Genomic DNA, 14,314 nt, shown 5'->3' on the forward strand with positions numbered 1-14,314 from the left:
CACGCGAGTAGCAGGTCTATGCGAAATACATGGATGATATCTTAGAAATTACTAATGCAGATTGCAGGCACGCACGGGAATGACACGAGAGAGATTCACGTGTTTTTACCTACTTACATTGGTATCAAAGTATACCGTTACATGCACAAGCTGGACTGTACCATTCGTCCGGCATGCAATAGGAATTAAGAGTCCGGTTCCAAAACCTCCCCTCCGGATTGCTGATAAATCGATCATTATCAAATAGCGCTATACAGGATTTGTTTGCTGTGTATTTAAATAGGACAAACCTAGTAAACCATATAGTCAGGTCCACATGAGAACCGTTCGTGCCAATATATTCTCTTCCAAGTTTGCTGGTGATCTTTAGAAGCACGATAGCTTGCGACTATTAGCCTACATTACAAATTGAGTATTCCGGTCCTATTTTAGCAGAACTAAGACTCGATAGGACTCGAAGGAGTGGACCGCAGAACATTTTCAAACTGCAAATTGGACCACGGCCGACAAAAGGTTGAAAACACCATTAAAGCCGCGTTAAGAAGTTCTTTAATAGACCTTCTCCGATCATACAATGACGTGTGGTCGCTGTACTACACCAGGGGTGTTCAGACGTTTCGCTATTTTCCGCCGTTTTCGATTAGTCTACTTCGATAGCGCATATGGCGCATTCCGGCGCACAGTCGCAATGGAACACATGGACTTCAAATATCCTATTACTGTTGGGCTACTGGGGGACTTACCATCGCGCACAGCCCCCATGTTCTTTCTGTGCCATCGCTGTTTCCACGCCAAATATAACTTGCGCATAACTTTTCTAATTGTAGAACAAAATTACCCCATCTCATAAACAGAGAGCCTCCTTTCTCAGGCATAAAAAACTCCCGCGCGACAACTTTTGACGTCACTATTTTTGAGCATCATAATCCGTCTCCTTATATTAGTTAGAGTTCTCGTCGTCGAGAGGTCTCGTTTCAGATAATGTCGACTTTATAGAATTCTGTGCAATTTCATCGGGTAGTAAAACTTGCGCATTTAGTATGATTCGAAATGGCAACGACATAGCTCTTTAAATAGACCAATTCAAGAGAAAACGTGAGCAAAAATTCACGTCAGCACTATCGGACCACGGGCTGTTAGAAAAACATCCTAACTAACAAAGCTCAGTATAGCTTTTTGTTGCATACTTCCTTCAGTCGGAAAATGCTGGAAGTGTATGCGAACCTCCGATCGAGATTACCGGTCAGGAACCGGCATGTTGATTTCGCCGACCGACTTCATCTTATTGTTCATCATACTCATGTTTATCTGCTGTTACTCTTTTCTCAGTATGTGTAACTCATCTTTGAATATTCGCATATTTTGATCCGTAGGCCGACGCGGGCGTTTGATTGTAAGACCTTTCGACTCTTGCAAGCCGGTCCGGATTCCATACATAATATTGCAGAATCATTTGTACACAGAAAGTCTTCGTGTGGGCTACTGGCATCAGCTTTCGTTATATAATCACAAGAAGCGTTTGGGCTACGTCCGTAAACGAAGATTCAATCCAAATTCAATGAGAACAAAGAAATAAGTAGTGGTAGATTTTCAGTCACATATTTATGCACAGATTACCCTGAAGAGTTTTCGCACTGCAATAACAACTCCTCCGAAGAAAGAGACACCGAAAGCAAGCCAACCGCAGTAAAAACTGTATCCGAAAGGAGCGAAATGATCAAGATATTTCCAATCATTGTTGTAGTAAGTGACCATAGCGATCAGAATGAAGATAGCTGTAAACAAAAAAAGCACGTGGTGTAACTTATACGAGCAATTAATGGATATTTTGCATGATAATATAAAAACGGTATGCCATGAATAGTATATATGCTATGTTGACAACTCAGTGATACTCTTGGGGTATTGTATCTGATAAGTCAGGACTGATGTAGTCTAGAATTCAACCACATCCAAGTAAGATCTTTTAGTTTCGTGGTGAAAATTTTTTTAGTGAATGAAAATGGAGAAATTTATATGACAGTGTTAATAAACAAACGCATTTACCATATTTCAATGTATTTTGTGTTTCTGATTTATTTGGTACTGTGTGTTCTACAAATAACTCAAATCTACCCGACTAAGATAACCGTAGCAAACATTTTCGAAATTGATTTTTTGATGATCAAAGTGTTTGTGAAATGGTGCGAACGGATTAAGCATTAATCAAGCGGCGGTATGTCAATTCACATAGTGCGATATCTTGACACCGGATAATGCGCGTAAGTGTTTCAATTCTCACCACAGACTCTATCATAAAGTATTGAACCGCTTGGTAAATGTATCAATAACGACTTCCTAACGAAAAGGATTAAATTATGTTTTGTTTTGCTCTGTGAATTCAACATTAACGATATTGCTGCTTTTCATTTAACCTTGGTAATTAGAACTGATAGATTTGTAAAATATTAGTTGGTAAGCACATTATACCATTCTGTAATAAATAAATACAGGGGCAAGTAATGGATTAATGCCCAATTAAGAATATTTCATGACGAAATTCGAACTCATGCGTAATTTTACATTGACAACTCTAGCAAGTTTAATACACTGTGGCAGACCTGGGCAAAGAGCGGCCCGCGGGCCAGATGCGGCCCGCGAAGCAATTCTGTGCGGCCCGCGAAAGGTTGCACGAAATTCAAAATTTAAAACCAACTTCTTAATGTTGCTGCGTGGACTAAAGCCCTATGATGTATAAACTGAACCGGAAATTCGTTTACTATTAAGCCTGTTCATTAACATGCTGCGAATACGCAGCCTATACGTAATAGGCTACTTCACATGTGTAATCCATATTCAAAATAAAATCAATGTAGCAATATAGTCAATGTAGCTGTAGAAAGTCATAAGAAGTCGCCAAACCTTCTTTGTTGCCATTGTCACATTATGCATTACACGGTCCGTGTTTTAAATTGTTACGTGATGCGTTTCCAAATCCCTAATTCGCAAAACAAGTCAATCAATGCCCGTGATTTCTATGAGTCATCATCACCTATAAAGGATGTCAAAAAAGCCGAAAGTTGAAATTCAAAGAAGGTTCGGAGAAATAAATATTTGCTTACTAGAGTTTGGGGTAACCCTGTCATTTTATTAGTTAGTGCCAAACACGTCACTGTGTTTAGGGAGCATATTTTAAGTGGGTTCTATGACAAAAACACGAAGACATATACTCGGTGAAGAGACGGCGAATTACGAAAGAACTGCAAGCTTGGCTCAAAAACAAGGCCATTTTGCCAAGCTGTACACACAAAGAAAATAAGCTTTATAGTATCACCAGGACCGTACGTGCCGCACCCTAAACCAATAATTGGGGAGGGGCGAACTCGAAGGGGGTCCAAAATTTTTTCGTGAATGAACATAAATTAAAGATTTTTTTTTTTAAGATTTAAGCAACTTCTTTCAAAGTTTTCTCGAGTTGCGTGCGATTTAGAGAGCTATGGGTTATATTGGCCATTTCTGCGTCAGCCATTACCGCTCCACGGCGCACCAAGACATATGAAGTTTGGGCGAACAGCACGGTACTCCAAGAAGGCACTGAAATTGCAATTGCTGATCAAATCAACTAAGTCAGTGGTTCCCAACGTCGGCGATATCGCCCCCCAGGGGACGATTTGGCGGTCTAGGGGGCGAAAATGACGAAGGGGGCGATATGGGGGCGACGGCGCGTTAAAACGGCTACATTGGAGTCAAGTCGGATAATTTTTTTTAGCTTCAATAGTGTAAAAGTACGACATCGAGCCGATAAGTTGACCCTTTTTCTATTTTTTATTTTTAGTCAACCAGCCGGTGATTACAGTTTGTATGCTCATTATTCGGTTCACAAAACTTGGGGGGCGATGATCGGTGTGGGGCTTGAAAAGAGGGCGATGAGTCGAGAAAGGTTGGGAACCACTGAACTAAGTGACGGGAAAAAAGTTCGATAGCGAGAAAACCTTGGCCGAAAAGAACTGCCCTTATGTTGACAGAAAACCACGATGTCCAATTGTCCATAGGCAATATTAGGCAATGAAGAAATACCAATTTGGAATCGTGTGCGTCTTTTAGTTAAGTACGCTTTGGCGATTTCAATATATTTTCACATAGTAGACGGGAGCTAACAAAATAACAACATTTAACGAAGTAATTATACCAACGGGCCCTCACGGATATATCCAATAAGACAAAACCTCTCTCAGCTCTTGCGGTAGAACTGAGTACGTGGGCTGAGAGAAGTTAAGATGATATAGCAATATATATGCAATTACCAATATTATTGACAGATTGAATCATGAATCATGGAAAAATGCCGCACTTCGCGCGATTAGGACATAAAGCGTTGCCAATTAGTGTATACAAGAAAGCTCGCTCAGAAGTAGTGTTAATCTCGTGCATCCCGATGGGAGTTTGGTCTGGGGACGAAGCCCCCCCACAAGTTTGGTTTATAACTTTATGTGGGCCCAAGACCAACGTTTTGAGGGCTGCCGAATTGCTGTTTCGGCTGTTCCAAATACATTTTAATGTATTGATAGAGAAACGCGGAGAGGGGTTAAAAGAGAGTTCAAAATGTATGATGTTTAACATTATTTCGAAGCATGACGGGAAATAAATATTTTTTTGCTAATTAACCGTCACTTTCTTATTCCCCAATATCAACGCATCCACTTATCCCCATTTAGTGAAATTCACTGCTTTCAATTTAGAAATAAAATCAATACGCTGGAGAATACAGCTACAATTTTTGACTCGGCCCGCCAACAAGTTTTCAGCTTCTCATTTGGCCCGCGTAGAAAAATAATTGCCCACCCCTGGTCTAGCGCCCCCCATATGGTGATAAGCCGAACTTGTGGGGGACTTCGCCCCCCAGCCCCCCACTCAGGCTATACACGCTATTTACCGCTACTTTTCATCTAAATTGGGTGTCCGTATAGTGAGTTAACTTTTCTCGCCTAAACGCGCGAAGCGCGAGAAAATTCTATAGCTCATGACTGAATCGGTCAATATGATCGTCAATTGCATATATATTGCTATCAATTTTGATCCTCTCTCTGCTCACGAAATTTGATTTACCGGGAGAGCTGAGTGAGGTGTGCTTGAAAAGGTAGGACCCCTCAATAATAATTAAACATCTATGGGTGTTTACCCGTTGGCAGGGACGAAATAGCACTTCGTCAAGCCCCCCCCCCCCGAAATAAAAAATAAATATCTTGAGTCTTGGGCTCCCATAGGTTGATAAACTGACCCCCCATCAAGTTGTTGGCTTTTGCCACGAAATGATAACTGTGTTGTCTAGCGAGCCAGCGCGAAGCGCGAAAATTTTCGATAATTCATGATAAAATCGGTGGATAAGATCGGGAATTGCATATATATATTGCTATCGATTTTTTGTCCTCTCTGCTAACGTAATTAGATTTACCGGCAGAGCTGAGTTTGGTGTCTTTAAAATTGTAGATCCCGTAAATAATAATTGAACATCTTCGGGCGGGCGGACCCTTTGGTATGACTTCGTTACATGATGTTATTTCGTGACCTCCTGTCTGCTATATCAAAAAATATAGAATCGCCCTAACGTACTAAACCAAGGGTGTCAAACTCAAATTGAGTCGCGGGCTGGATTCAAGCCTTCAAATCGCCCGCGGGCCGGATCAGCCAACTGATTCCAAAATATTATCTCGTGCTCTTGCTTTTCATTTGAATACCTTTAAAACAGATATAGATAATACACGGATCATGGAGTTTTTAAAGTAGCAAGTCGCAACAGACTTATTCGCGAACAATGGAATTGGCAAAAATACGATGATTGCTTGGTTGAATACAGTTAAGAATCGCTAAAACAGTGGCGTAAACGACGATATAAGTTAGCATATTGGATGATCCCTTCGAATAAGTCGTAATCCGGCGTTAGCACGCCATATGCGTTGTGAGGAATACGAGATATTTAACTGGAAACGCGGACGTTGAAATTTGGTTTATTATTATTAAGCGCCTAGTCCGGTTTCTCTCACGTCTGGAGATCAATTGGGTCAAAAGTGACACAGCTACTATGTATTTGTGCAACTAATATATTTACCATGTAAACTGCGTTTTCGCTTCTGTGAACTACTACTTCTTTGTACATATTTGTATAAAACTCTGAACTTAGTGTGCACTTTTTGCCCTCTGGAAATTGGATGTCAATTTCACCGACTTGTTACTAATGGTAACTAGAGTTAAACCACAGCGCCGTAGTCGGCTGGTCATATTGGGGCCTATAAACATGGAAGTATTTCCTGCAAATGTGTTGGAAAATATAAAAGAATTTTTCAATCTACTCAGAATTGTTTCACGGGCCGGAGGAAATCATCTGGCGGGCCGGATGCGGCCCGCGGGCCGTATGGTTGACACCCCTGTACTAAACTAAAAGATCACACGGTTTCAGATTGGTATTTCTTCAATGGCATATAATTTTTCAATGCCGGATGGTATTTGTCTTGTGAGGCTCAGATTGCCAAGGCAGAAACATTCGGCGCCCGTCATTTAGGCGCCTATCGACAATTAAACCTATATGTATTTTGTATATATAACTATGTTTTCGACCAGCATAAGGGCAGTCCTTGTCAACTTTATATGTGTTGGTGCGTCGTGGCGCGCTAATGACCAACGCCGATATGCCCATTTCTATAAATCTTACGTATTTTTTCTTGGAGGAAAGAGCACCCAATTATCAAGATATTTGACAACTTGAAATCGCGCCTAGCGCAAAATTTTTTTGAATAAGTTACATAAATTTTCAAAAAATACTCTATCATTTATGCTAATTCACGAAATAATTTTGGGGTCCCTTCGAGCTCGCCCCCCCCAATTGGGGGTTTGGGGTGCGGCAGTTACGGCCCTGTCTATAACACATTAACATGTATACAGACTTTGAATAATATTACCTTGATGTCAAGATGACGAATGAACGCATTCGACTACTATCCAACTTCAGTTGTGTAGTGGGTTTGATCGCAAAGGATTAGAGTTAGAACAGAAAGTGTAAAGTTGTTGGTTTTCGAATCTTGATTTGAAGGTGACAAATTAACACATTCGGATACGATTCAACTTCACTTGTACCGCGACTTTGATTTCAAGTTGGTGAATTACCACATTGATTGAATATTCTCATGATTCTTATGAAACAACTAAAGTCAACCACTATTCTGGAAGTGTGAAAACATATAGGGTTCACGCGAATAATCCGAAAACGGATCAAAAAGTTGGTCAAGTAAGGTAATATTCAGTTTCAAAAAGGATTAGACTCTAAAAAAAAGATTAGAGTTCGAACAGACAGTGACATTTTTTTGGTATTCAAGTCACCGTCAGTCCGGTTCTGTTATTCTTTGCTAATAATACTTATTCTCATTATATCTCGCTAGTGAAAGCGGTTCTGAGACAAACTAATTACCAAAATATTACCTTGTGAGCGATCGGTATGTCTGTAACACCAAGTCATGAAAGATCGCTATGTCTGAGGCACTATCTTGTCAGCAACCGTGTGATTTGCAAACTATTTCTCACCTATTTGAATGAGCGCTAGTTCGCAAACGCGCCTACACCTGAAAACCTTAGCATGCGACCGCACCCATAAGAATAAAGATATTGGTGTCACACTCATCGTAAATGTTAGGATTGACTCGAATCAGTCATAAATAATAATCTGGAATATATACGTTAGGTAAGGACATACCACGTGACTGTGTTCGCTATTATAACATACATCGATAAATATACAACAACACCATGTCGACGATGACTACACGTGACTGGGTCACCATGTCAAAGATGTCTGTAGCTGAGACACCACCTCATGATCGCCGCCTATACCTTAAAGCACGAATCGCCACCCCGGCTTTCACGACACATCATCACCACAACCTATACCTGAAAAGGTGGCATCATCATCATCATCACTCCGCCCATAAGAACATATGGGACCGTGCGAGAGATCGGGGGGTCTAAAAGGGTCACTGTTCCAACACGAGTTTCGAGGCACCGTGAGGCCCATAAGAGCTCCCGCCAGGTCCCCGGCGACCATATATACTATTCCAACATTCCACAGAGTTTTGAAGAAAGTTGCTGGTTTGAAACTAAAGCGACTCCGCTCCAGAAATTGTTGAATTCTACGTGGTTGGACTAAAAATAAAAGAAGGTAAACTTTCCGATACAACTTCCCTGATAGTCGCCGGAGCGTTACCTCAGTGCTGATTAACTGTACCTCAGTCGAATTATACCCTACATTTTGGGAAGCGGGTGGCGCAGTTGGTAAAACACTGCAGTCACGACGCCAATGGTTGCTGGTTCGAGTCTCGGCTCTGCCATGTTTCTATGTGTCGGAGGTTTATCTGGGCTCCTCATCGCCGATCCCGCTGTAAATACAGTGCCTTCACCAAAGGAAGAGAAAGATGGCAGCTAAAGATCACGTTGAAGGAGCAAACACCAAAAAAGACATCTGACATTAATGAAAATCATATACTGGACGCAAATGACTGTAATAGCGATAAGCGCCAATGATGAGTTAATAAAACAAACAAACAAACAATACCCTATATTTAACCAAAAGCCTAAAAAGGAGGATAAAATTTCGAAAAAGAGGACATTCGGGCGTCCTCCGACGACACTTTCAAAAAAGTTTAAAAAAGAGGGCAAATCCTCTTGAAAAAGGACGTATGGTAACCCTACTTAGTACCCGCATTGTGTCTTATCGCATTTTACATTGTGTGTGTCTTGTTCAGATGAAAATGTAATCTGACAATTATCATTATTACCCGCTAGCGGTGTCCAAAAGGAAGTATGAACACAGTGTCTGTCAATACGACGTTACGCTAGCAAGGCTGTGACAATCTATCTGACGCCCCCTAAAAAACGTTGGTCTTAGGCCCTCATAGGTTGATCAACAAAATGTCTAAGCCACGGGATTTCAACAATCCTCTTTATGCATACCATTCCCAAAAACTCACACATACTATATCCGTAACGAGCCAAGTATAGACTAGGCCAGTGGTTCTCAACTTTTTTGTCTTTGCGGGCCCCTTTTGAACCGTCACGGACCCTCGTGAACCCCCAAGTTTAAATTATCTCAACTATCGTGCAAACGCCACCAGTCGTGTGCACATATTAACTGTAGGCTTGTGCGACACAGCCAAAAATGATTTTTCGTGACAATAACATCATACCATACGTAGAAATTGGTCAGACTTTTGTCATTTCGAAGCGAATTTCGCAGTTGTCTTATCGTCTTGAAAATCCACGTCCTCGATTTGATGTGAACGAGTGCCGACAATATGTACACAAGGACAGGTGCTGACAAATGTAATATCAACGCGTAATGCTCCCGACGACACTTTTTCGTGTGATCGCATCATATATAGCAGGGGTGGGCAATTATTTTACTCCGCGGGCCAAATGAGAAGTAGAAAATACGTTGGCGGGCCGAGTGAAAATTTTTAGCTATATTCTCCAGAGTATTTAATTATATTTCTAAATTACAATGGTAATAAATTCTGCTCAGTGAATGTGTTGATGTTAGGCAATGAGAAAGTGACAGTTAATTAAGAAAATATCTATTTGCCGTGATGATTCGAAATAATGCTAAACATAAAACCAATTTAACTCTTCTTAAGTTCCTTCTATTAAGACTCTAAAACACTGGTTATCAAACTTTTTAAGCACGTCCCCCGTTATGAAAAAATTCACGCCGTCCTCATCATGATATCACAAATATTAAAAAGTGCAACCAGAATATTGGCAATCCCAACGGATGGTTTGATGGCATGGAAGGATACGGCTGTTGATGAAAGAATTCTGAAATATCAAAGTCGGACAATACGCAGACCAATAACTATAAGCTGTGTGTAGATCGCGCGAAAAAAATTCATTAAAGTCTGCTTCGCGCCCCCTTCTGATGCTTTCCTGTCCCGCAGTTCGAGAACCACTGCACTGAAAGTGAAATACATGTGCAATAGTACAAAGCTTATTTTCTTGGTCGCTGCCTTCCGAGCAGTGTGCACCTTATAGCCTTGATGTTTGAGCGAAGCTTAATTAAAATGCTTAATCTCGGCGACATGCTCGACAAAAACTTAAAGGACGGGGGTTGCCGACTCCCGTTCTAAACCTTTTTTAATTTCAGTTTGAGGCATTTTATTTTTGGGATGCTCGATAATCCTTTATTGGTGATGAATATGATGAGTCATATAGTAACCGCGAGCACTGATTGACTTGTTTTATAAATTAGGGATTTGGAAACGTATCACGTAACAATTTGAAACATACACCCTATAATGCGTAATGTGACAATGGCAACAAAGAATGTTTGAACTAAACTATATAGAAAGAGTGATTTCTTGTGACTATAATTGCTGCTCGTTCTTGGCCACATTGCCTTTATTTTGAATCTGGATTACGCATGCGAGGTACGTAGGCTGCGTAATCGTGGCATATTAATGAACAGGCTTCAAAGTAAACGAATTTCCTGTTCAGTAGTTGCAGCCTATGGCTTTATTCATTCAAAAAGCAAGTTTTATGTTTCGAATTCCAAGCAACCTTTCGCGGGCCGCACAGAATAGCTTAGCGGGCCGCATTTGGCCCGCGGGCCGCACTTTCCCCAGGTATGATGTATGGCATCAAAATTCAGAAACACTTTTTTAATGAACATATAACATCCAGCCTATAGTCATTTCGTTGTAGCATCTCATCTTGAAGTTATGTTGGAATAGTTGTTATGTGTGGAGAAATGGATTCAGTGGCGAGGTTTAAATCTCTTCAATGGGAGAGATTAGGGAAAATATCGGAAAATTCAATTTCAAACGATCCCAACAAAACGTCCCTAAACAGCACGGTAGGATTTTTTTAAATCTCAGACGACCATTCCAATGAAGTGAGTCCTGAAGTTTTAGCAAATATGAAGTGAAACAGTCTCATGCTTTCCCTATAATCAAATTATGTTATCAATCATTTTACAAATTCAGAGGTTTCGCGGACCCATGGTTAAGAATCATCACTGGACAACTCCATTCTTGAGGTCGCCGGAACAGGTAACTGTGAATACCAGAGGCATCTCTGTTTATTTATATTGGCTTACTACAAGCACCGAAATCGCGACTATCAATGATATGAAAAATTCGATTGCCTAGTTGCGCGAATCGCGGAAATTTATAATGACTGCGATTTGTTCAAAATTCGCATGGAAATTGATCAGAAATTTTATATCCAAGTCTAAATCCAAATCCAAACCCGTCTTAGAAATAATGGTAATTCATATTTAATCCAAATCCGGCAAAAATCATCAAATCTGCCTTTTCAAGGCCAAACGCAAATCCGAGCTCATCTCTGGTATATAGCCATGTGATACATGTTCTAAAAGATATGACACGAACAAATACACTATCGAGGATTTTAAGCTATCTTGAAGGAAGGCATAATTCTCATTGATACAATACCTATATTAATGGCAATGAGAGTTAAATTTTATACTGAAAACATCGAAGCTACCTTGCTAGATGACTCCAATCATGAAAATATAACCTTAATTCGGATTCAAGAGCTCGCTTTGTTGTACCGGTCTCTATAGCTGATGATTATGGATCGTGTTGTCGGTGGATATCTTCAATTGTTTGATCATAGGTGAGTCACCACGGCCACTCATCCAGCTCAGTTATATAATCTGTCGTAGCACCGGTGACACTTACGAGCCAATATCGCCGATATCACTCCAAGTATAGGCATTTTCTCGTCACCCCCGACTCTTTCGACGTCACATTCGTCACACGTTAGGGAAACGATAGCAAGTAGCAGACTGGCTATGGCAAGTGACATGAATACGATCGCCACATATTCCGCACCGCCTTTGTCAACTGTCAATATCAACATTAAACCAGGGTTGGCGCTCTTTTTATTTGAAAGAGGCCAAGGATGACAACTGTGACAACAGGACGGTTAAATGTTACTCATTTTAGATCATATCTTATAAATTTATTATTACTAAATATTATATTTCACCAACATAGGCCATTTCTTACATTGAAATTTTTCAACGATGTACCTGCTGTGAAAAGACCATAGGATCCGCTGCTTGTATTTTTCCAACGTGGGGTTGCGAACGCGAAGATAACTAAGCCCAACGGAGTAACCAAGCCCATTCCGCCTTGAAGACAACATGCCGTCTTCCAACCCATTCTGCAAACCACGTAGTCAATTCAAATGAAGCAGGTCTGTCACATATAATCGACATATTTACAACTGCTTCAACTCGGTGTAGTTGAAAATAATGCTTGTTGAAACTATTGATTTCAAAGCAGGGCTGTGGAGTCGAGTCAGAGAGTAATGGTATTGATCGCTGGTGATTCGCCATTGTTTATTATGGGCGGGGGTGGCGAGTCGTACTTCCAGGCATCAGTGTTGGGATGACTCGAGTCACCTTTTTCGTATGACTTGACTTGCCTCGAGTCACTTTGTTAAAATGACTTGACTTGACTTGACTCGGCGTATCAGAAATGTGGATTGACTCGTGACTCGAAGCAAAATTCACGAGTAAATTTCAAGTCATCAAGCAATCGATGTCGATAAAAATCACTGTATCTTGCAATCGGATTGTTCGCGAAACGCTGGTGTAACCCGTGAGAGCGACCAATCATTCAATGATCGTGCGTTTTACTGATCCTCCCAATTGTTCTCTCACAAATAAATTGACCGCTTACGAAGTGATCGAAGCTTACGCTTACGCTGTCGTAAACTAGTCTAGTGAAGTATTTTAATAGAAAAATGTCTATTACTGTTCTCCGTACCTGAACCAAGCCTCCTGCTTTATTGCAATTAAATTCGAAGATAGTTTATATAGTCCTCGACCATTGGCGCAGGCTCGAATTGTATCATATCCATTTGTAAATGGGTAATATATTGCATCTTATCAATTCGTTTCTCTATTCTCTATTTTGGCTGATAACTTTAAACTGAGGCTATGCAATTATACGTAATGTAAGCTATACAGCGCCGTCTTGCGTGTATATTTAACGTCATATTCGCTCATCGGTTCAAAATCAATGACCAGTCAATCTGTATTTCAGACAGCCATCAAAATGCAATGGCGTAGGCATGCCTCATACTTCTAAAAGGCTACTGGACTTGAAATGGGACTTGACTCGTGACTTGACTTGACTCGACTCGGGTCACCTCCAAAAATCGAGTGACTTGACTTGAGTCGAGTCACCTTCAAAAATCGATTGACTTGACGTGACGTATAGTTGGTTACATGCTACTGGATGGGTGTTGTATGTTCACTTTATCCATGTTATCATCGGTGGCGAGTAAGGAATATTTTATTTGCCAATTTATTCAGCTGAAAAATAGTCTCCGAACTACGCGCGATTTTATGCGAATGGGCTTTCTGATTTTAATATTGGTACCATCAGAAAATGTGTTGAAAACGGACAAGGGCAACAAAAAACTTATTGGAAGCACAGCACAAGGGGTACGATCGCTAAAAAGGTTAAGAAGCAATCCCATGATTATGGCTCAATAATGATTCTATTTACGTTGTTATCGATATGTTCCAATAATAATATCGAAGGCTAAATCCAACACTGATTTAATTTGACTTTGGCAATGACAGTAACAATAGCCCATGCTATACTTATAACGACTATATGAAAACCAGGATAAGGCTACACCGCTCAAATGCTCTGACATCAGACCAATCTTCAGTAATAAAATTGTGGCACGTCAAATGCCCACTAGCTGCAATATTACAACCCGACAGTTTTCCGATGTCATGATGCATCCTCTCGCATGATGTCTATAACTTATTAATTAAAAAAGCATGCCCAGCACAAAAACTATTTTATCAAAATATTTGAAAATGTGATTTCTTTCGTGTCAAGCGTGAATAGTACAATAGTAAATTATATTTCCACGATGTTTGTGGAATGCCTGTCTGCAAGGTCCCGTTAAATAAGGCCCACTTGGAAATCATACATTGAATATCCCTGTTATTGATGCTGCGGCCAGCGGCGTCATCAAAAGCTAGTAAATCGGCACGCGAGCACATTTGAGTTTGAGACTTCTGCTTTATGCGATAACTGCATGAGTGATAGTTAGAAGTCGCCGATACCGATACATCAATTAATGCGATCTCCGTAAATTGATTTGCATGCCTCAGCTGACTTCGCTGCATGGTCAACAACTGCGCTATTCAGGCCTGTAGCTACGTAAAGAGTAGGCTTTGTCTGCCTGCAAAATTTGCTTGAAACATGTAGCAGAATCATCAATGCATTGTATCTCTTAATTAGAT

General features: G+C 40.6%; 1 protein-coding gene across 1 annotated transcript; it reads right to left on the reverse strand.

The window, feature by feature from the left end:
• Positions 1 to 1,023: 1,023 nt before the first annotated feature.
• Positions 1,024 to 12,333, reverse strand: LOC145458602 (uncharacterized). Its single transcript, XM_080337018.1, has 3 exons — positions 12,071 to 12,333; positions 11,718 to 11,882; positions 1,024 to 1,775 (listed from the first exon to the last, which is right to left on the reverse strand). The coding sequence occupies exons 1-3, from the start codon at positions 12,201 to 12,203 to the stop codon at positions 1,603 to 1,605; spliced, it is 471 nt and encodes a 156-aa protein (XP_080193144.1). The 5' UTR covers positions 12,204 to 12,333; the 3' UTR covers positions 1,024 to 1,602.
• Between the last annotated feature and the right edge of the window lie 1,981 nt (positions 12,334 to 14,314).

This window comes from Botryllus schlosseri, chromosome 16 (assembly GCF_051294905.1).
Source record: "Botryllus schlosseri isolate E-star chromosome 16, Bs_hap1, whole genome shotgun sequence".
In the NCBI taxonomy this organism is placed as follows: domain Eukaryota; kingdom Metazoa; phylum Chordata; class Ascidiacea; order Stolidobranchia; family Styelidae; genus Botryllus; species Botryllus schlosseri.

What these genes read in the sequence shown, in the direction of transcription:
- LOC145458602 (XM_080337018.1), bottom strand. Translation starts at nt 12,203, where the DNA reads ATGGGTTGGAAGACGGCATGTTGTCTTCAAGGCGGAATGGGCTTGGTT. An exon ending in CTATGGTCTTTTCACAGCAG is followed by an intron (nt 11,883 to 12,070) that starts GTACATCGTTGA and finishes TGATATTGACAG; the next exon opens with TTGACAAAGGCGGTGCGGAA. An exon ending in GATATCGGCGATATTGGCTC is followed by an intron (nt 1,776 to 11,717) that starts GTAAGTGTCACC and finishes TTTTGTTTACAG; the next exon opens with CTATCTTCATTCTGATCGCT.